Genomic DNA, 23,642 nt, shown 5'->3' with positions numbered 1-23,642 from the left:
AGGATTGCCACCTCCAGAAGATTGTTATTAATTTTATATTGGCTGGGGAAATTGCACATGTGCACCCCTATTCCCTATCTCCATCGCAGCTACTAGAGACTTAATAGCTTACAGCCCTAGAAGCACATTAGAGCGGGCAGAAATGGTTCCCATTGGCCGCACTATCTGCAGATCACAGTCCAGCATGTGATTAGAACAATGGAAATCACTGCAATCATTGGGGGCACAATGGTGGTGACGGACTTTTACTGGGGGGCTGCAGCTCTACACATGAAGCTAATCTACTGATATAATGTAATATTTACAATTTTTTCTTCTCTGTTTATTGCACAGCTTTATTGCTTATTCCGAACAATATACAGATTACGATCCTTTCCTGTCCCCCGCCGACCCTTCTAATCCTTGGATAAGTGATGACTCAACTTTCTGGGATTCAGAAATAAGGTACAGTATGGCGGGAACCTTTGTAGTTCAGAATAGAAGTGCAGTATTATGGGATCATTTCTTACAATGAGGCTGAGTTGGGAGTAGAGCAAAAAAAGGGCACTTTGGGGGGTATTCAATCCCCGCCGCTATTTCTAACAGTGAGGCAATAGCGCCGGGCGTCTATTCAATGCTGTCTTGCCCGACAACATTGAGGAGACAGATCGACAGAACGGGCCCAACGCAAAAAGCAGTATGGCCCGTTTTGCTGATAACAGCCATGAATTGTCGTGATCACGACCAAATCTCAACAATCCACGGAGACACACCCCTTTCCGCCGATCAGCAGGCGGCACATTGAATCCCGCCTGACGATATGCTGTCGAGCAAAACTAAAACGGACCAGGGTCACGGCTGTCGGGAAGGATCGACAGTTGTGACCCGGGATTGAATACCCCCCCTTTGTTTCTAGAGCACCCATGTTGCAATGCAAAGGGTGCAAATACTTTTTGTTTTTTATACAGGGTAAATACTGGCTGCTTTTGCATATAGCCCACATGTTGGGCAGCGTTTCTGTACAGTGCAATTTAGACTTACCCCACCTGCAGCATTTAGCAAAGTACCTGTAGAAAGTTACTTGCTCTTGTAGCTTTCCCCCCACCTCAGAATTGCCACCTCTGAGTGGCCAGTTTCCCAAGTATGTTTTGCCCTATACCTTCAGTTCAGCAGTTCATCCTTGTGATGTCAAGCATGGTAGAGTAGAGAGTCACCCTCAGCTAACGGATATGTTTATGGGCATCCTTGTGTCTGAGACCACCTGTTGAGCCCACTTCTTAATAAGCACAGGGTGTGCTCTGGTCCAATTCTTAATGAGATAAGTGTACCAATTAAAGCAGCTGTTAACTGTAAAAGTGATGTGTTTTAACCCCTTCCCGACATTTGACGTACATTTACGTCATGGTCGGGATGTACTTCCCGACACATGGCATAAATGTACGTCATGACTTTAAACTGTTACCGCGTCTATAGACGCGGTGACAGAGGGACGATGTCTGCTGTCCCTGACAGCAGACATCTTCCCTCATTGCCCAGAGTCAAAATTATACACATAACACAGAAAACGCTGCAATTGGCTGTTCACATTTAAACAGCCAATTGCAGCGATCGCCGATGCCCCCCCCCCCCCCCCCCATCGGCGATCGCTGCGATTGGCTGTTTAAATGTGAACAGCCAATTGCAGCGTTTTCTGTGTTATGTGTATAATTTTGACTCTGCTGCCCCCTAGTGTCCAAAAAAAATAAAAGGAGGTTGAAATAATGATTGAAACATAAAGTATACATATGGTCTATGTTAGTTATTAACTATTTTGAGTGGTATGATTATTTGTCTCACAAGCAGAAAATTTAACATTTTGCAAATTGCAAAATGTTCAATTTTTTTTACGACATTTTGGTATTTTTCACAAAAAAAAAAACAGACTGTATCGACCAAAATTTACCACTAACTTAAAGTACAATGTGTCACGAGAAAACAATCTCAAAATCACTGGGATAAGTAAAAGCAATAAAAAGTTATCCCCACATAAAGTGATACATGTCAGATTTGAAAAAAAGGGCTCTGTCAGGAAGGATAAAACAGGCTGCGGCGGTAAGGGGTTAATGTACTGTTCACCCCATCTACAATTGCTCTTTGATCTGTCACTTACAGGCGCTGGAAACAGGGTCTTTTTTTTACTCCCACAAGCATCCATACATAGATCATGGTGATCAGTCATGTTGTGCAAAATAGTTAATGTTACAACTATTTCCTCCCATATTTATGGATAGCTAGTTTATGGCTAATATATGTTTAATATCTATTGTGATGTTATGCCCTGACTGTAAATCATGCTTGACATTTTTTTCTAGGGCTTCCTGGGATATCCTGGAGCCAGGACCGGCGTATGTGGGAGGTGTGAGGGAGTGGCACGTTGATTCATTTAATCAAGGATCCACCCCTTATTGCTGAAACTGATATGTGCAGTATCTGGTGGCATGTGGCAGGGCCACAACAGAGGGAAACACTGGGAAATGTGTCCCAATTCCCTGAGAGGCTGCCTAGTCTGTTGGGTGTCCCAGTAAATGAGACTCCATCCTAATTGTCCTACCTGCATCAGTAAATAAATCCTCTGACATCTGTCAGTAGTGGGATCTATCTGTAAATCTAACATTAGCAAAGGGAGAACCAAAGGAAATACTGTATGTTCATTATCAATGCATGTATAGAACACAGTACAGTAGTTACTCAAGTGTTCACTATGTTTAAGCCATACATGAAATATTGGGAACTACAATACACAAAATGTGACCTTATCCCACCACAAAGCGCTTCTTAAAGACCATGTTCTGCCCATTTTCCAGATTCTGGAACAGCTCCCTGGTTTGTGGTTCAACCTGCAATGCGTGTGTTGGAAAGAGATAGACCTTCACGGAACACTTCAGGACATCCCCAGTTCTTCCATATGTTTTTCACAGCACAGTATCTTTATTACGTTTGACCTGATTGCCAGTCCCCTCCCATCAGGCACTGCACATACTCATCTGTATGCATTGTATAGTGCATCCGGGTGCAGTTTTGCTAATGTAGACATGAGACATTACAAAACAGCATTTCTACTACTGGGTTTGCACTTTTGCATGGTCATATATGAGCACTACTGTAAGTTTCATCTCTGGAACAAAAGTACAGTTTTAAAATGCTGCTGTTCTTACCGAGTCATTCAATTGCTTTTTATCCTTTTTTTTTGCCATAAAAAGCAAAGAGCCATCCCAGCAGCGGGTTAAGAGGTGGGGCTTCTGCCTGGACGAAATGCTTAAGGACCCAGTAGGACGAGAGCAATTCCTTCGCTTTCTGGAGTCAGAGTTCAGTTCTGAAAACCTCAGGTGGGTAAACTGGCCTTACACCGATTGTTTACGGTTAAGCTATGATCCTGTATGTGTTTACTTTGATCTACAGTATGTGAGTGTGGGTCTCTCACCCATCTCTTCTATGTCCAAACGCATAGGGGGAAATTTAATACGATGAGAGATTCAAAAAGCAAGAGATTTGTTAAGAAATCGCCAGTTTTATTAGAGTGTAATTGGTTGCAGCTTTAAAAAAACCTGGAGATTTCTTACCAAATCTCTCACTTTCTGCATCTCTCATCCTATTAAATTTCACCCAAAATGTATTTATATGGAATATACATAGCAGGCTTATCCTATTAGCCACTTTAATTTTTCACGTGGAAAAATGGGCTAATATTGCAATTTTAGCCTAATGATCATTATCGGGTTAGCTAATTATAGCCCGTTTTTTTTCTGGCCAACAAAATGTTCCAGTTTTGGGCGATAACACATGCAATCCAGCTCAAGTTTCCAAACCTATGTGTTATTGCGGCAAAACGAGTCTCCTAGGGCTGGTTATTGGGGATTTTGCTTTTCATCCTTCAGGCATTCAGAGCATAATCCCCAAAGTGCTGGCTATCGAGGCAGGTCATTCGGAGCAGTCTGCTGCTGCTGCTGGGCTTGTGGATTCACCAGAGCATTATGGAAAGGTTATCTACTTGTCTGCAGCCTGGGATGAGCAGTACAGGTGGGCAATACAGACTAAAATTATTGGGAAGTTTGAGTTTCTATGGATGCTGAGCTTGGGTAGCCGGAGGTCATTCTCTGTGGATTTATGCATCAAGAAATAAGGTCCGGCATCAGGGCTAAGAGTATAGGCAGTCAAATTGAGTAGCAGCGGTAAATTACAGCTGCTGATTGGATAACCCCTATAGGGGAACTGATTTAGACCAACCTCTGTGCTTTTGTACTTGGAAATGAGGGGTAGATGTATGAACAGTAATAAGGGAGGAGAAGTGATAAAGTGCCTGGTACTTTATCACCGGCCAATCAACTACTAACTGTGCCTTTTTAAATCCAGCCTGTAACTTAACAGTCAGGAGCCGATTGGCCTTCTTTTTTTTACACAACATTTTTTATTTGAATCTATATAACAAATGTGAGCAACTCTGGCATTTTTGCAGATATTTTAAACATTTCTCACAGAGATGTTGGCACTCAGAGGTTTAAGGGAACTATAATATTTATAAATTAAATACTGTGTATGCTAATATTTTTATGTTAACTGAGGCCATATTAATTAATGAATGATGGGGGAACATGCACAACTGTGGCACTGCATGTTCCTCCATGACCTCTATTTTATAAGAATGTTTATAAAGATCCAAAGCCTGTGTACACTTTAAAATGGAAATGTAGAGGCACTCTCATACATATAGAAAAACAACCATTGCAGGTCTGTTTGTATTGTTGTAAAGTGTATTGACATGGATGTTACAGTAATAACTGATTGGATAAAATAACCACCAGTGAAAGTTACTCCAACGTAAGGTTTTTATAAATGAACAGTTTAAACCCTTTAGTGGTGGGTTCACTTAATAAAAAAGACAGCCAAAAACACCCATTGGGGTGTCTTTTAAATTGGGGATCACAAGTGTCGATCAAAACACCCATTAGGATGTCTTTTAAATTGGCTTTTGCAAGCGCCTATCACCAACGGGGATCCGCATCATTTGCGCTGATTTTCAGCCACCTCCCTGCACCCCGGAATCAGCATAATGTATTTCACAGTTAAGCCTGCCCCCTGGCCAATAAGAGTCGGGGGGCTTAAATGTATAATGGATTTTTCTGGTTCCTGGGCCGTTGCAAGCAGCACTGCGGTCCCCAGGGGATCAAAAAGTGGTGTAGCCTGGAAATCTTCAGCAGCGCAGCTCGACCTGGAAGATTTCTGGACATACCACTTAAGGGGTTAAAAACCAATGTTAGCACCACCATGGGTGGCTGTAATCAGACTTGACTGTACAGTACAATGCAGAACAATGGATTTTTCAGTTTATGTTTATCTTCTGATTTTGAAATGCTCACTGCCCCTTGTGTAAATTTTTAGGACATTAGAAGTCTCAAAGGTTTATTTAGAAAACTGTAACAATGCAAGTAAACTGCACCAACACACCATTTAGTTCCTGTTTGCTACGCCAAGCAACCATTTTATAAAACTGTATCCGCTTATGAAAGTAAAGATATGGTTTATTACATCAGCAATAGATGTATAATATTTTTTTTCTCTTTCTGCTTGAAAAACTGGATGGATCAATCAATTCTTGTCAGAATGAGACTCGTGCTTATATTCTTGCCAGTAGCAAAAACAATATGTATTAAAGGACTAGATCTTTAAATGAAATTGTTGCAAGGATGATTTCATATTTTGGCTGGGGATTTCCATTTAATGGATGGCTTATAAAGTCTACTTTCTCCAGTTACAAGGTCCAGATTGAAGCTTCTCAAAATCTATCACTGATGATTTTGATGAAGATAATAAAGTATGACTGTTCCCTTAAGACACAATGTGTATGTTCGCTATGATTCACTGATTTTGGTTTACGATGTATTATTATTGTACTTTGTTATATATAGTATGTTTATGTTAAAGAAAACTATAATCACTCCCTGCAATGAGCAAATCTTTTCACTAGGTGGCATCCTTTTCTCACAAAAATGTGGGTATACAGATACAAAACTCATTTATTGTTTATGAACATGTCTCCTGCATACAGGAAAATAATTTCTTCAATAAACATTATTTAATGCTCTGTATATGTGACCGCTTTGGTCGATGTAGTAAACCATGTAAGACATTTCTAGATTTACTTTCTTTCTATTTTTTAAAGGTTTTGGATGGTCGTCCAAGATCTCAAGAAACAACCTTTGCAAGAAGTCCCAAAAAGGGTCGAGGAAATATGGCAAGAGTTCCTGTCCCCTGGGGCACAAAGTGCCATCAATTTAGACTCTCATAGTTTTGAGAGGACAAGTCAAAACGTCAAAGATGCAGGGAGGTACACGTTTGAAGATGCACAGGTTTGAGATTTTCTTTATTACTTTAGGAATAGAGATTACATTTTACATTCTACCCACTGAACCTCTGCGACAAACCGGGTTGATTTCTAAGGCTTATTCTGGGTTTATAAATTAAGGGGTTCATTTTGGAAGCTTAAAATGCAATTTTCAGTACTACACATGAGCAGTAAAAATGAGTGCCTACAGACATGCACTGCTGCTAAATTTGTCAATACAGGTTCTGTTATGTCATCCAGGGCAGGTGGCACAATATCAGGGAAAACAGCAGTGTGGGTTCTAGTTACTCTCCTTCCTCCCTTCTCTGGGAAATTGCTCTCATACGGATAGCACTATGGCAATACCCACACACTTAATAGTGGCTATAGGTTACTGTTACCGCTTTCGCATCGCAATCGCAGGTTTGACACAGGATTTTGAACCCGGGTCAAAATCACCATGAACCCAGATTGCCATTAGCCATAGCGCGACCTGGGTTTACCCTTCTTTTAACTCGGGTTGAATTGAAAGTTTGCTCAACAGGTTTTTCACTGCACCTTGGCCCGGGTCCACTCAACCCAGCAATATACTGTAAGTGCAATGTGAATGCAGTCTATGGAAATGTACATTTTAAACATAATTTGGTACTTCTTTACTTTCACGGCGCCACTAGATAGGACAGATAGGATACTAGATAGGATACGATTTGGTATGCGATTTGACATAAGATATCGCATAAGATATAGGATAAGATTTACTATCCATTTCATTACCCCACTATCCACTAGGGCGTGGAGTTGATTTTATATAGCGTGGCGAGCGCAGCGAGCCACCAAGCCCGAAGCGTGGCAAGCGGACACGGATGTTGTTTCAAAGCAAGTCCCCAATATTGCATGCCATTTGCATGCAATTCCATAAAATACATTCCGTGTCCCCTCGCGGGGCTCGCTGCGCTCGCCACGCTATATAAAATCAACTCCACGCCCTAGTGGATAGTGGGGTAATGAAATGGATAGTAAATCTTATCCTATATCTTATGCGATATCTTATGTCAAATCGCATACCAAATCGTATCCTATCTAGTATCCTATCTGTCCTATCTAGTGGCGCCGTGAAAGTAAAGAAGTACCCATAATTTATGCCTGGCCCATTATGAGTGCCAGTATGCGTGGAGTGCCTATACATGGTTGAGCCTGGTGGTGCTTGTAGTACTACATTCTCCAGTATAACGATGGCTACCAGAGCATGCAAGCACTTCAAGAACTACAAGTACCAGCATACCTTTGAATCCAGGGCACACTGGGGCTTGTAGTGCATCAATGAGGTAGTATGTAAAAAAATGGTACTTGTGTAGTTTCACGGTGGCAGGCTACGCTACATTTTCAGTGTAGGCTAAGCTACGTTGTCAGTGTAGCCCAATGGCTGAATAGCGTAGTCAGCGTAGTGTCCCCACGACAGCCCTGTGTAGTCAGCATAGTGAGCGTACTGTCCCTGCGAGCTGCAGCTCCTTCCCCGGTGTCCCTGGCAAGCCTAGAGAGCTCCTCTCACACAGCGCCGGTAATTATGCGGGTGCTGGCGGAGAAGCGCTCCAGCTGCCTGAAACGCACGAGCGTCTCAGATAATGGTGCGTCTCAGTAATTCTTGCGGCAGGGTTAGGGGTTCGGTAGCACGTGCATCTCGTGCACAAAGGGGGTGCGGTGTGCAAGTGCGTCTCATGCACAATGTTACATACTGGCAAATGCCTCCTTTTCAAACCCCTACTAGCCACGCCAGCCCGAAGCGTGGCGAGCGCAGCATTATGCGTCCTCCTGACCTGTTCATACCCCCTCTATCCACGTCAGTGTGGAGTGAATTTTTTTAAAGTGTGGTGAGCGCAGTGAGCCACTGAACCCAAAGCATGGCTAGCGCAGCGAGCCCCGCATGGGGACACGGAATACACTTCAAGTAATCCATGTCCCCTCGCTGCGCTCGCCTGGCTTCGGGCACGTTGGCGTGCTGCACTCGCCACACTTTATGAAATCAACTCCACGCACACGTAGATAGTGGGAGTATGGACAGGTCGGGAGGACTGACTACGCCAACTGCGTAACGCTGACTGACTATGCTAACTACGTAAGCGCCGACTAGCCGGGAACACTACGCTGACTACGTAACTGCTGCCGTGAAATTACACAAGTACCAATAAAATGAATTATGGAATAAATTGAGTCTCACTTAAACTACTAAATGTATAAATAGATAAAAAACTTTATTAGTTCTTGGGGAAAAACAAAAGCTACATATCTATTGCATGTGAAAAGCCTACTACAATACTGCTTGCCTGTTGCAGATATGTTCGCAGTATTTCATTTAAACACATTTTAAAGCCACACTTGTTTAACCAGTATTGAGCCTATGGTGTCAGTGGTACTTGATAGGCTTGGGAGCTACAGATGATTTATATTGGACAGGTATAATGTTCAATGCGGTAGGTAGGAGGATATTATGTAAATGCTATTCAGAATAATTAATGAATATGTTGGTTCTTTAAATGTAGTAGAACCCTATGTATCAACCATTTGAGGGCCAAGTGAATTTGTCAAAATAGATGTAAAAAATTGGCAAGCAAATATTTTTATTCATCAAAATTACCTGTAATGTTTACTTTCTATATGGAATATGATATTTTATTACACAACATTTTTTATTTGAATTTATATAACAAATGTGAGCAACATTAGCATTTTTAATAGATATTTTGAACATCGCTCACAGAGATGTTGGCACTCAAAGGGTTACTATATGTACAGATGTTAAGCGATGATCTATTGGTAGGGTAGGATCACCAAAGCAACTAGGGAGCCTCTACCCAACCTCCAGCACTTACTAAGTATCCAAGGAATCACTGCAACAGGATTACAGTATCACATTTTTAGGAATTTCTTCCAGTATCCAAAATAAAAATTCAACGCCTGCATTGCAAATCAAATGCTCAAGTAGGTCTATGACTATGAAGACTGGACTTGGCAATAGTGACAATAGGCACCATGTTTCTCTGCATACATGATCGCAGCTGACGTCAGATGCACGCCATGATATGTCTTTTTGCTGCCATTTCCCATTACCCCCCACAAATGGTCACAACGGATATATATGGAGTATTAATGCACTTATTGTTCTGAAATGACAACTCAGTGCATATAAATGAATACAAAACATCCAGTAGTACAACTGTAATTAACCATATAACAATCCCGATATATAAAAATCACTGTCAGTGACATTTTTATCATTTTGAATTAAAGATGTATGGGTCTAATCTGTTTGGAAACAACAAATATCTGAGAGCAAAGTACAAACACCCATTTGCTCCCAAAAGCTAATAAATGTTAAAAAAAATATGTAAAACTTTTTTTCACCAATGTTATCATTGTAACAGCCTGGTTTTGACCTGAAGTCCCCTACCATGAACATTTGTATTCTGTTACAGGAGCACATCTACAAACTCATGAAGAGTGATAGTTATGCACGGTTCCTGCGGTCCAACGCTTACCAGGACTTGTTGATGATGAAGAAGAAGGTAGAGTTTGGGGTGGACTTGCTTGCATCCTCTCTGCACATTACTGATTCTGGCCTGCTGCTTGCTACTAGTGTGAAAATGAAAACCGTGTTTCTTGTCTGTATTCATCTTTGCACGAGGACTAAATGTCATCTCCCTCCCAGCTATTTTAACATAATACAATAATACCACTGTGAGCTATTGCACAGACTAGTGTAATATTGCTATGTAGACAGGCTGTAGTTTGGAATGCACTGTAACATTACATCAAGGCTTAGTTAGTCCATGTTCATGCAGATAAGGATTTTGAAGCTTTTTCATGAAGCAGACTCAGTCATGGGAATGAGCACTAATATCAAACTAACTACTGCAACTGGATAGGTGGAATGTATGGCCAATAACTGCTTCTGTTATGTTTTACTATGTATCCTACATCCTGGTTACTTAATGTAACTTAAATTGGAAGCTTTACCATAAGTACATGTTTTCCAAGCCACGTCATGGTCTGAAACAGGCTTTAACTCTAGCAGCAAACCAGTAATAAACAATGAATTCTTATATATGTATATGGTCCTACAAATATCTGTCAGCATCTGAGTATTAATTAGGAAAGCGTATGTATTACATGAAGTACAGTTCCGATAGTTATTAGATACAGATGGAGCCTTCTTCAACTAGCCTTCTCTGGAGAGCCATGGCTCACCAAGGCTTATTATCATCTATTGTTCTCTGCTGCAGGACAATACATAGAACAATACAGTAGGGGATTAGTAGAGGATTAAGTCCGACAGCTCTGGCTCATTTAATCCTATTAAAGGGCTAGATGAGGATGGTTCTACCTTTATATTAATGTTACTCTTGAGATCCTTTTGAAAAGCATTTAAATGGCCACCGAACTTGTCATACTTACTAATATTATCTTTATTATATAGCAGAAGGGTCATATAAACAACATATGAACATAAGTAACATTACAGTAGTGTCATCATCTTTTGTGAGCTATAATGTCCTGGCGTAAGGTCATCAGACATTGTTATTTTGTCCTCAATGGTATTTATTCACAATGTTTAAAAGTATGTATTTTTTTTTTTCATATGATCTCTCCTGCCTTTTAGCTATATGACCCTTGGGGTCAGGGGGGATGAATTGACAGACAGATGTTGGTGTATGTATGTATATATATATATATATATATATATATATAGTAGCAGGGGGGAGGTGCGGCACTCTCAACTGAAGAACTCACAGCTTACAACAGGTGTACAGCAATTTCAATTCTCTTTTAATGGCATTTTCATCAGGCTCAAAGTAACAAACAACATGGAACATACCTTTATACACCACCACTGTGCACAAGACGTCCACTCCCGCCCGCCCTTCGTCCGGGCGGCACATGGAGCGACGTCATCTCCTGGCGCCAGCCGGCACTCAGTGAAGTGTCACTGTCACCAAGACAACCAGTAAACATACAACATCATATCGTACTGCTCAAGCTCACAGTTGTAACTATAAACGGCATACAGTGCTTGCTATCATAATCGCAATACAATCAAAAGTGCAGCAAGGCAGTGTGGTAACGCATGTATAGAAAAGTATATACAGAGTCCACATTTGTATCCCGCATATCATATGCGGGGGTAAAGCTAAAGATCAAAGGCAGATACATACAGTAATCATAATGTCACCACATTAGCACAAACTCAAATGAACACATACAAAGGCACCATAGTGTAGAAACACATTTCATTATTTGCGAGTTAGGCAACTTATCCCCAGATTCTCGTTAAGGCCCCGTGGAGCAATGGTATCCAAACGATGGATCCATCGGCTCTCACACTTAAGTAATTTTAACCCTCTATTACCTCCACGCATGCTGACAGGGATGTGATCTATCATGCGGTAACGGAGGGAGGGTAATGAATGCTTAAAGGCAACAAAATGTTTGGGCACTGGTAATTCACATTTGCCTCCTGCTAAGGCTGCCCTAATTGTTGAGCAATGGGTGGTAATCCGCTCCTTAAATGACCTTTCGGTGTTGCCAATATAGGACAGCCCGCAGGGGCAAATGAGCTGGTAGATGACGAACTTTGTTTCGCAACTAAGAGTGTGCCTGATGGTGAACTTCATACCAGAGTGTGGATGGTAAAATGTGTTACCAGGGATCATACAGGCACAAACAGTGCAAGTTCAACGTATGCATCCCCGAGGGGGGGCCCTTAGGTAGAATATTATAATTGGTAATGTCGGTGCAAACCAACATATCACGTAAATTAGGGGCTCTGCGGTAACCTGTCATTAAACGGGTATTGGAAATTTTTAACTCTCTATCCGATATTACAATGGGCCAAAGGTTTTTGGCAATCTTAGTGATGTCCGGACTTGAAGAGTTAAATTTAGTGATCCAAGGAAATATGGGTTCATTTTCGCTTTGCTTTTTAGGAGCTAGTAATTGTTCTCGAGTAGGAAGAAGGGCTCTCTTTCTAGCCTGTAATAAAGCATATTTCTTATACGCTCTCGCCATGAAGCGATCCATAAGCTTGTCAATCTCACCCTCAGCCTCCTGGGGGTCAGACACGATTTGCCTGATCCGCAACATTTGCGGATCAGGCGAATCGTGTCTGACCCCCAGGAGGCTGAGGGTGAGATTGGGGCAACTGGGATGAACTTACTCCACTGGTGTTACAGATATATTTAGGACTCACAAATGTTATTTTTGATTTGTTCAGGTTCCAACTTTTCTATTATATTGTAATGATATAAGCTATATAAATATATAAGTTAGGTAAAAACGTGAAAGATTTTACTTACTATCCAACAGTACCGATGATTTTCTGAGATCTGGAATTAATAATATCCGATATCCAGGGTTACTCACTATCATTGTCTCAATAGTAATATTTTACCTTTCTTTGTCTACATAAGGAGGATTGCAGTGTTGCAATACTCTTTTTGGTATTATAGAGACCCTACGATTGGATGGAAAAGATTAAAAATCCTTTTAACCTCTGCCAGCCAGTAATTGCTGGGGAGCTAAGCATTGTTCAGATGCATATTTAACTTATGTTGTTGAATTGCTTACTAATGTGTTTTGTATCTTATATATTTGCAATATTTGCCTTATTGTTGTTTGTCTATATTATTTTTTATGTTTAGTAGAAGGATAGTGTTTTTATAAGCTACGCAGTTGTTCAGTGGCATCACTACAGGGGTGCAGGCAAATACAGTACCAGCTCCTTTTTTCATAAACTGGAGCCGGGAGCTACACTGCAACATTACCCACAGCACTTGGCTCCTATCACAGTAAAGGAACTGACAGAGCGCCTTCGGGAGCAGCCCAGGGACCCCCTGAAGTGATGGGCGTCAGGCATTAAGACTATCCTCCTTTGTGTGAAGCCATGCCCTTCTTTGAAGCCAGTCTTTATAATTCTTTCTAAATTGGTTTCTGTACGTTATACCATTTTTTCACCAACCTAAAAATCCAGGGTTTTAGCACGTGAAAGCACACCAACTGGGACTTTTTCACCAACAGGGTTTTTAGCGGATAAAACCCGGGTAACAAGCTGTGGAAATGGCTCTTACCCTGGTTTTTCAACCCAGGCAGGGGGGCTGGATATTGCGCATAAGCCTCAAGCTGCCCACCCACTTGCTACATGTTGCTTATCGTTCCCCCGCCAGTGCCCGTATACTTGACATGCACAAAGTAACTGCTTTAAAACTGACATATTTATTCTAATGTACACAAACCATTCTCTGAAATGTATATAGTCAACTTTTAAGTTAACGATCATGCAGTGGAGAAGTACATTATTTTACTTTGCATATGAGTGGAGGGATATTGTATTGTTTATTTGATTAACTAATCACAAAATCTGAAATATTCAACATGCAGCCCTACAGCTGTTGTATAACAAAACATCCTGGCATGTCCTGCCATAGTTTTGTTGACATCCTATAAAGCATACTGTATCTATTAAAGCTATATACTTGATAACAGGCAATTAACCCAAAATATGTTGGAAAAAAAAGTTTCTCTGCTATAAGTATTCCTACCAGGGGGCGGGCCACGAGACGCCCACGCGCCCCGTGGCGACTGAGCTCCCCGCCGCTGTACACCACCTCTCCGGTCCCCATCGCCACCCTGACCCCCCCCCCCCCCCCAAAGCAGAGACGGGCAGGGTCCCACCGCCCAGCCACCAAGTCTCAGTTTGAAGTAGTCCCCCTCCGTTGGCTCTCGCCAGCGGGGATGTTCTGGCAAGAGCCGGGCAAGAGAGGGGCTCCATCTATATGTCCCCAGTAATGCCAGTTACATATCATGTCCCCAGCAGTGCCAGTTACAGATCTCCCCAGTAGTGCCAGGATATTCCTAGTAGTGCCAGTAACAGATGTCCCCAGTAGGTTTTTAGGGGAAAAAAAACAACAACATTTTGGAGACTATTATTTTGGAGAATTATTTGGATTAGGGTTACTCAATCTGTAAATATTATGCACAAAAAAATTGTCAGTATAGGTTAAAATCCAAAAGTATTCGGTAATCTCTGCATCATACCAGTACTCCATTGGGTACCCATGCAAGTCTGTTTTACAAATGCTTTTTACAAATAACACATGCAAGACACATTTAGATAATGCAGGAGGTATGAAGTCTTAGCATAATGAAAGTAAACTTGTTACTGGTAACTATGGATTTTCTATGTATTTCTGGAATGGGTTCACTGTGTGCTGTGCACATGGGCCTCTGGGTTCAAGGTGGTCCACACCGCACAAGTTTTGTTACTCATGTTTCTGAAGTCATGTGCCAGAACTGCAGTTGCAGCAAAAAAATGCCGGCAAAATGATAACCGCACATCCACTGTAGGAATTTTGTCTTCGGAACATGGCAGGCGCCATATTTTTTAATAGGCTCGGATATGATACCAGAGTCTACTGCGCCGTGAAGAGTAGGGGGCCTACTGGGAATCTACACACAGGCCCTCTCCTCTGCTAAAACGCCCCTATGTGACTTGGGTTCTAGTTTATATTAGCAGGTTCAAAAACATCCCTGTGTCATTGCAGCATATAGTATTTGTAGGTGGCATAAGTGAGAAAACATCTGAAGTATGGGGATTTATCAGTTCTAGTATGTCTTACTTAAAATGTATTGTTCTCCATGGTACCATATCCTGTAATTATTAGTTTGACCATACTGTAGCGTTGTTTTATACCCAAGCATTACTACATTAATCTTACCTGCTTCCAGCAATATCAGCATATATTACACTCTGCTAGACTGTGTGCATGTTTGTCAGCTGCTTGGATGTCATATATTAATTGTATTCGCTTCCTTTCACAATCTATACATAACTCATGGCTGCCTTGCTGTGATATTATTCGAATCATGCATAGTGATAGTGTGTGCAATCTACTGATACTAATTTATCTAATTTATATTATATTAAGGATCCAACGTCTACTTATTGTTTTTTTATTGTTTTTTACTGAATATATATAATTTTGTGTTCTAGATTAAAAGCATCAAAGAACAGCTGTTCTGAGCTATAAAAATGTAGTGTTATCCTACTTAAATAGCAATGAATTCAGAAAATGTTTATTTGGGGGAGGAAAAATAAAACATTATTAATAAATTATTTTAGCTCTTTTAGCAGATTTATTCTAACATTTAAGAAAAAAAATATCAAACAAACTTATGTTACACCATATATCGTGTTACAGGGTGACAAATTGATACATATGTCAAAGATAATTAAAAGCAGTTCCTCATACATCTTATTTTAGCATTGTTATTATGTAGTATTCGATTATGAAAAGAACAAGCTCATAATGTATTTATTAATGGAATTTTCAAATAATTAAGTTATATATACCAATTGTAAATATTAGAATAGATAAGGGACACATTCACGCCTTCTTTTATGATTTTTTTCTATTGCTTACAAAGCATTCTTTCACTGTAGCATTAACTTTTTAAAGTCACATCCTATTTAACATACAACTAAGATTGGGATTTTAACTGAAAAAGCGGTTAATTACGGTTAAAATCATAGACTAAAATGTTTGCAGTGAGAACAAAATATATTTTTCTTACGGCCAGTGGTGGATGCTGGGGTGTGGGTATTCCGGGCTGGAGGTCCGGGCACCAAGGAGTAGAAACTTCTTGTGGCTAGTGCAGCCCCAGGCTCCGCCCCCCTAATACCCCTTCCTGTCCTCAGAAACCAGTTTTTTTCCTTGGTGCTCTGAGGAACAGGCACCACGCTAAGGAGAGGGCATTTTTAGCCCTAGTTTACTTCGTTTTTTTTTTTTTTTTTTTTTTTTAACACAGCCGTCAGACTCGCAGCGCTGCTGCGGCTGACGGCAGAGATTTCTCCCGGCGTCTGGTGGACGGACCTGTCGGCCGCTCACACCAGACACCTCAGGCACTTGGAGGGAGCTGCAGCCGGGAGAAGCACAGGTAAGCGGCTTCCCTTTGAAGGGGAGCCGGATCGCGGCTCACACCGCCGGCGGAGGGGGCGCCGCCGGAGGCCTGGCAGCAGTACTCAGCTCATGCTGAGAAACCGCTAGACCACCAGGAGTTTTCTGCGTAAGCATCTCTCTCTGTGAAAAGGGAGTTACGCTGGTGGTTCCAGGAGGGGACGGAGTACAAGATAACTCCGCCCCCAGGCTCGCGGCAATGGCCTGTCCTGGGTTCCCGCCGCGAGCGCTCCTCTCCTCCCCCCTGTGTCACAGCGGGGGCCATTTTAGCTCACTTGCTGCCTGCCTGCTAAACGGAGAGGAGCTTAAGAAATCGCCCCCCTTTGCCTCCACTGTTATCAGTGACAGGTTGTATTATCCTCACCTCACTTATATGGTGAAGGTGTAGGAAACAAAGTGCCGAATCCTGTGTGTATGTGTCGTGTGAGGGATTGAATACTGCAGTGTATTTTTTCTGTCTTTGTTATTTTCCACAGTTTGTTATGTTGATGTGAGTATTCATATACCACATCTCTCTCTGAAGATTTGACAGAGAGCGCAGTTAGTTCACTGATTTTATTTAGTGACTGACAATCCCACATACAATATTACTGGTGTATTTAGTTAACTCAGGTTACAAATTTACTGGGATACATACACATATCATGGCAGAAAAGGGGAAATCCCGTAAGCCTGGTCCCGCTCCAGTGTTGTACGCATATACTTGCACAGTGTGCAAAGAAAATTTTGCTAGTGCAGAGCAGAACCACACAGGCCTCTGTGACCGTTGCTCTCAGCCGGGGCCTAGTTCGCAACCCAATGCGGATGTTCCCTGCAGACCGGACTGGGCGGCAGACCTGTCCTCTGCGATGAGGGAATTAGCTTCCCAGCTGGCAGCGTCACGTAACCCCGCTGCCGCAGCGGCTCCCCAAGTCCAGCCCCAGCCAGAACCTGCTTGGGTAGCAGGCCTATCTCAGTCAGTCCAGGGTTTGGTGCAGGTTTCATCCTCACTGCAAAATGTTCTGACAGGGTCTAGTACAAATAGACCGTCCAGGCGTGAGGCAACTCAGCCTCCTTTACAGGACACAGATGATGATGAGGGTAATACAACTGGAGACGATCAGGACGGGGACGCTATTGATATAGTTGATGATGTGGACACTGATACTGAGGATCATATGTCTCAAGCCAGAGTAGATAACTTAATTAAATTGATACGGCTCACTTTCAATATTAAGGAGCCAGATACTCAGGCCACTGCAGAGGGCGTACATACTGAACCAATGTTCAAACGCAAAAAGAAAGATAGTGCTTTTTTCCCTCAATCAAAGCAGTTGGATGATCTGTTTGAAGAAGCCTGGAAGCATCCAAACAGGAAATTTCTTGTGTCTAAGCGGATTTCATCTTTTTATCCCCTCCCAGACAGCCACAAGAAATGGGATGATCCTCCTCAGGTGGACGCTCATGTCACCAGGTTAATTAAGGCAACGGCCCTGCCCATACCTGATGTAACATCCTTAAAAGATCCAGTTGATAAAAAGCTGGATCAGTTTCTCAAGTCCATATACGTTAATGCAGGGGCAGCAGTTAGACCTAGCTATTCGGCAGCCTGGACAGCCAGAGCTATAGCGCACTGGGCAGATGCACTCTTGGAGGGCCTTCAGTCAGGAACTAAAAGATCTGAGTTGTTGTCTTTTGTGGACAATATTAGAGAGGCCAGTTCCTACCTAAGTGAGGGTGTGTTGGATGCGGGAATATTTGCATCAAAAATTTCTGCAGTATCTGTGGCCGCACGCAGAGCCCTCTGGCTCAGATCTTGGAAAGCCGATAACGATTCCAAGAAAGCTTTGGAAGCCCTACCTTTTACAGGGGGCATTCTCTTTGGAGCGGAATTGGACAAGATTGTCACTTCCATTGCAGCCTCAAAGTCTGCTTTTTTGCCTACAGGAACCTCCAAACCAAGGCAACAGGCCTTTCGGTTTTTTCGTCCCTCCAGGGGCAGATCACATTATACAGGATCTTGGCCAACTAGGTCACAACAGCCCTCACAAAAGATGCAGAAGTCCAAGCCCAAACAGGGTTGGGCAGCTCGTCGCCAGGCCCCAAAACAGGCTGAAAAGCCAGCGGCCTGACGCCGGGCACACCAAGAAAGTGCCATGGGTGGGGGGCCGTCTTCTGGAGTTTGCGGAGACCTGGTCAGGTTCCACATCGGACTCCTGGGTGTTGGATCTAATATCGCGAGGGTATGCTCTAACCTTTTGCTCCAGACCCCCAACACAATTCTTTACAACAGGCCTCCCACAGGACCCGCTCAAGGCAGTAGCCCTCGAGACTGCAGTCTCAACTCTGTTGGAACAGAAGGTGATCATACCTGTTCCACATTCCCAAAGGGGGACAGGTTTCTATTCGAATCTGTTCCTGGTCAGCAAACCAGATGGGTCCTTCCGTCCGATATTGAATCTCAAGAGACTCAATGCGTTCCTGCGGGTACCAAAATTCAGGATGGAGTCCTTGAGCTCCATTCTAAGCACCCTAGAACCAGGAGATCTGATGACCTCACTGGACATACAAGATGCATATTTGCATATTCCAATCAAGCAGGAGCATCAGAGATTTCTCAGATTTGCGATATTGGATCGCCACTTTCAGTTTCGTGCTCTCCCGTTCGGGCTCTCAACAGCCCCCCGGGTGTTTACGAAAGTCATGGCGGTAATGGCGGCTCGCCTGCACCTCGTAGGCATCCGAATTCTCCCTTACCTCGACGATTTACTAATAGTAGCACAGTCACAGGAGGAAATCCAGAACCACCTACAGATTGCTCTGGACATGCTCCAGTCCCACGGGTGGATAATCAACTGGAAGAAATCCAGCTTGACTCCCTCATCCACCATGATACATCTGGGAGCACTAATAGATACAGATGCCCAGAGAGTTTTTCTTCCCAAGAAGAAAATACAGGACATTCACTCACAAATCCAGGCGTTTCTGTCACAAGGCAGAGTGTCAGTGCATCTCTGCATGACACTAATGGGAAAGCTGGTATCCACGTTTCCGATGCTGGAATTTGGCCAGTTCCACTCCCGAACACTCCAGCTGGCCCTGTTGTCTCGCTGGAACCGATCACACACGGATTTGAAAAGACAGTTCCTCACCATATCAAACATGGTCAGACAGTCCCTACAGTGGTGGCTGCTGTCGGACAATCTGAGGAAAGGAAAGTCCTTCGCAATCCACAATTACATCATTGTGACAACAGATGCCAGCCTGATAGGCTGGGGAGCTGTGACCCTAGACCAGTCATTCCAGGGCCGGTGGTCACAAAAGGAAACAAAGTTACCAATAAATGTACTGGAACTAAGGGCCATCTCCCGGACGTTCGAACAGTCAGGAACCCTTCTTCACGGAAGACCAGTCAGAATACAATCAGACAACGCGACGGCAGTCGCGTACGTGAACCATCAAGGGGGGACCCGGAGCCGAGCAGCCATGCGGGAAGTGACCCAGATCCTGCTATGGGCAGAGAAATTCCTACTCACCCTGTCGGCAGTATACATTCCAGGAGTGTTGAACTGGGAGGCGGACTTCCTGAGTCGGCAGACGGTCCACTCAGGGGAATGGTCCCTCCATCCAGAAGTGTTCTCAATCCTGACAAGCCAGTGGGGAATGCCACAGGTCGACCTTATGGCCTCAAAACACAACAAAAAACTCCCCCTGTACGGAGCCAGAACAAGGGACCCACAGGCGTGTCTGGTAGACGCGCTATCGGCTCCCTGGCCGTTTCAAAGGGTGTTCGCGTTTCCGCCAATTCCTCTACTCTCCCGGCTACTTTGACGCCTCAAGAGAGAAAGGGTGACCATGATCCTAGTGGCCCCGAATTGGCCGAGACGATCATGGTACCCAGACCTACTACAGATGGCCAAGGCACCACCGTTTCCCTTGCCCCTCCGACCAGACCTCCTGTCACAAGGACCGTGCCTACACCCCGACTTAGCCAGACTGGCTTTGACGGGGTGGCTATTGAAGAGTCGATCCTGAGCAGGAGAGGTTTTCCCCCTACAGTCATTAAGACGCTGCTGGCGGCTAGAAAGCCATCGTCAGCTAGGGTGTACCACAGAATCTGGCAAAGGTATTTTCTCTGGTGTGAACCCAGGAGGTTCAACCCAAGGATATACAGGTTGGATAGGGTCCTAGGATTTTTACAATCAGGCCTGGACATGGGGTTGAGCCATTCATCCTTGAAGGTTCAAGTGTCGGCTCTCTCTGTCCTTTTCCAGAGGAAGATCGCTACTTCATCTACAATCCATACATTCCTACAGGGAGCTCTTCACCTACAACCTCCCATACGTCCACCAGCAAACCCATGGGATCTTACTTTGGTGCTAAAGAGTTTGATGAAGGCCCCATTCGAACCCTTGGAATCAGTTTCTCTTTCATGGCTTACTCTGAAAACTATTTTCTTACTAGCCATTGCCTCGGCGCGCAGAGTATCAGATTTAGGGGCCCTCTCCTGTAAGGCCCCATTACTCATCTTTCATGAAGATAGAGCAGAGATAGAGCAGTTCTCAGAACTAGACTGGACTACCTCCCAAAGGTTGTATCCCGATTTCATATAAATCAGGAAATAGTAGTGCCAGTTTATAGTACAACCACAGATTCGCAGGATAACGAGGTTTCCTTGGACGTTGTTCGAGCCCTAAAAATTTATGTGACCAGAACAGAACAGATAAGAAAGTCTGATTCTCTCTTTGTTCTCTTTGATGCCCGGAAGCTGGGTTGGCCTGCTTCAAAATGCACATTGGCTAGGTGGCTAAGGTCTACCATAAGGCAAGCGTACTTGTTGGCGGGGCGACCAGTACCGCATTCGATAAGGGCGCATTCCACCAGGTCTGTGGGGGCATCGTGGGCCCTGAGGGCAGGGGTCTCGGCGGAGAGCATCTGCAGGGCAGCCACGTGGTCTTCGGCTCACACGTTCATCAAATTCTATCGATTCGACACCTTCGCCTCGGCCGATGCGGCCTTTGGCAGGGGTGCCCTCAGTGCAGCTCGGGAGCGGTCCCACCCTTAGGGACACAGCTTTAGGACGTCCCACACCCCAGCATCCACCACTGGCCGTAAGAAAAAAGGGGATTTTTGGTTCTTACCTGTAAAATCCTTTTTTCGGAGGCCAAGGTGGATGCTGGGCGCCCGCCCTACCGCTCCAAATCTTGCAGTTACTTAGTTATAGTTCACATTTTAGTGTTCTGTTGATTGAATGTTCAAAAAGTTGAATGGTTCCCCTCTCCTATACCTGTTCCTCGGCTTGTTAAAGTTAAAAACTGGTTTCTGAGGACAGGAAGGGGTATTAGGGGGGCGGAGCCTGGGGCTGCACTAGCCACAAGAAGTTTCTACTCCTTGGTGCCCGGACCTCCAGCCCGGAATACCCACACCCCAGCATCCACCTTGGCCTCCGAAAAAAGGATTTTACAGGTAAGAACCAAAAATCCCCTTTTTTTTTATTCATTAAATTATGTCTATTGCCTAGTTAAAGCAGTTTAGTAAAATCTTATTTTATGACTCTAACAAAGGGCAAACTGATTAAAATCAGTAATTAGAATTTACTTGTTGCTCTATATTCTTGATTATGTAATTATTTTTTTTCTAAAAGTAGCAGTGCAGCATTCCTATTACAAAATATAATGATTTTCTTTCTTTTTAGTTATTTAAATAATGCAATATCACAATTTCCAGCTTTACATTAAATCGCATAGTTAGTCTATAAAACACCAAAAGTGTTGAATTCAGAGGACTCACTGGTATGTTTTGGAATCGCACTTTATAAATATAGAAGTTTGTTTGACTTTTTTTTATTTAAAATCTCAAGCTGCAAAAATGACACTTTAGGAATGCTATTTTGCACACATCATTTCACAGTTCAAAACATTGTAGGTGTTAAAAATAAAAATATAAATTGTTAAATCCTATAGTATAAAAAGTTAAACAGAAAACTAAAATAAGCTTTAATGTGATGTTATAATTTAATTAGAAACTAAAATAAGATAATTATTTTATAAAATAACTAACTTAATAAATATTTTATAGTGCAGATCATACCCCTTTTACTTTTTACAAAAAAACCTTTGCTTTGGCAAAGAATATAAAACATTACTGTTGTTTAAAATGAGCCTTTTTTATTTATTTTTTTCTAACATTTGCTAGCATAGTAAGCATACACTTTGCTGAAGGTTGAAGGATTTTTTTTTCTGTATTTTTTCTTCCCAAACCCTTTTTTGTTTTTTAAGACTGACTCTGAACAAGGTCGTAGAACCTCCCTAGAAAAGTTTACTCGCAGTGTGGTAAGTCTTGGTGCAGTGATCATCTTTTTTTTTCTGTGGAAACATAAACAGTGAATTAATTAAAAAAAAAATAATACTTTTTATTGCTGCTTGCACATTATTTTATGTGTTATTTTGTATTTTCATATATAGTGTTTTTATGTTGCAATGTTGTGTTATGTTTTATTTGCTTACATGAGTATACTTCACAGTGCTTGTCAGAATCTCACACTTTTAAACAAAAACATTTTTCAAATTTAAATAATTCCATTTTACTTAGTGAAATAGTAATTAAGGATTAAAAAAAGGTGTCAGTCCTTCGAGTTCAACCTATTTGACTTTAACTACTGACTTGAGAAAGTCACATCTATGTGATTCCTTTAGTGGCCAAAAATGTATACAGTTTTGATTTAAATTCATTAACAGTAGTTGCTGTAACCACCCCCACCGGCAATGAGTTTCAAAATATTACTGCTCTAATGGGGAAGAATCCTCTTCTTAATTCAGTACAGAATTTCTCTTCCTCGAGCCTCAGTACATGCTCGCATGTCCTAAGTATAGACCTTTTACTGAACAAATCATCTCATAGTTCCATATGATTCCCAATCCTGTATGTGAACATACTAATCATATCATCTCTCAACTTCCGTTTCTCCAGTGAAAATATATTAAGCCTGGTTAGCCTGTCTTTGTTTTCTAGTGATTCGAGACCTTTTACTAGTTTAGTCGCCATTCATTGTACCTGTTCCAATTAATTTATGTCTTTTTTATGGTGCGACACCCAGAACTGAACACAGTATTCCAAGTGTGGTCTCATCTATGCCTTCTAAAGAAGCACTATCACATTGGCGTCCCTTGAATCCATTCCCCTTTTAATGCATGCCAGTGTCCGGTTTGCTTTTGCTGCTGCACTTGAGATGTGTGCACTAGGTACTTGTTTCCTATCTGGGCGCCCAGGTTTTCTACGTACGGCACCGTAATGAAATCGGATCGCATCGCATCGTACACATA

At 42.6% G+C, this 23,642-nt stretch overlaps 1 protein-coding gene across 2 annotated transcripts in view; it reads left to right on the top strand.

The window, feature by feature from the left end:
• Window positions 1-23,642, top strand: part of RGS6 (regulator of G protein signaling 6) — a 353,716-nt gene that overhangs the window by 300,921 nt on the left and 29,153 nt on the right. Inside the window, exons 13-17 of one of the 2 annotated variants that reach the window (XM_083166992.1) lie at window positions 334-444; window positions 3,219-3,344; window positions 6,176-6,362; window positions 9,808-9,897; window positions 22,599-22,652. In XM_083166992.1, the coding sequence (XP_083023118.1) occupies window positions 334-444; window positions 3,219-3,344; window positions 6,176-6,362; window positions 9,808-9,897; window positions 22,599-22,652 (568 nt within the window). The remainder of the gene's footprint in view (window positions 1-333; window positions 445-3,218; window positions 3,345-6,175; window positions 6,363-9,807; window positions 9,898-22,598; window positions 22,653-23,642) is intronic. The other variant, XM_083166993.1, reaches the window with a different exon arrangement.

This window comes from Crinia signifera, chromosome 12 (assembly GCF_055691185.1).
Source record: "Crinia signifera chromosome 12, ASM5569118v1, whole genome shotgun sequence".
Classification (NCBI taxonomy): domain Eukaryota; kingdom Metazoa; phylum Chordata; class Amphibia; order Anura; family Myobatrachidae; genus Crinia; species Crinia signifera.
The sequence above is the reverse complement of the archived record's forward strand: the minus strand, read 5'-3'. Positions and strand labels throughout refer to the sequence as shown.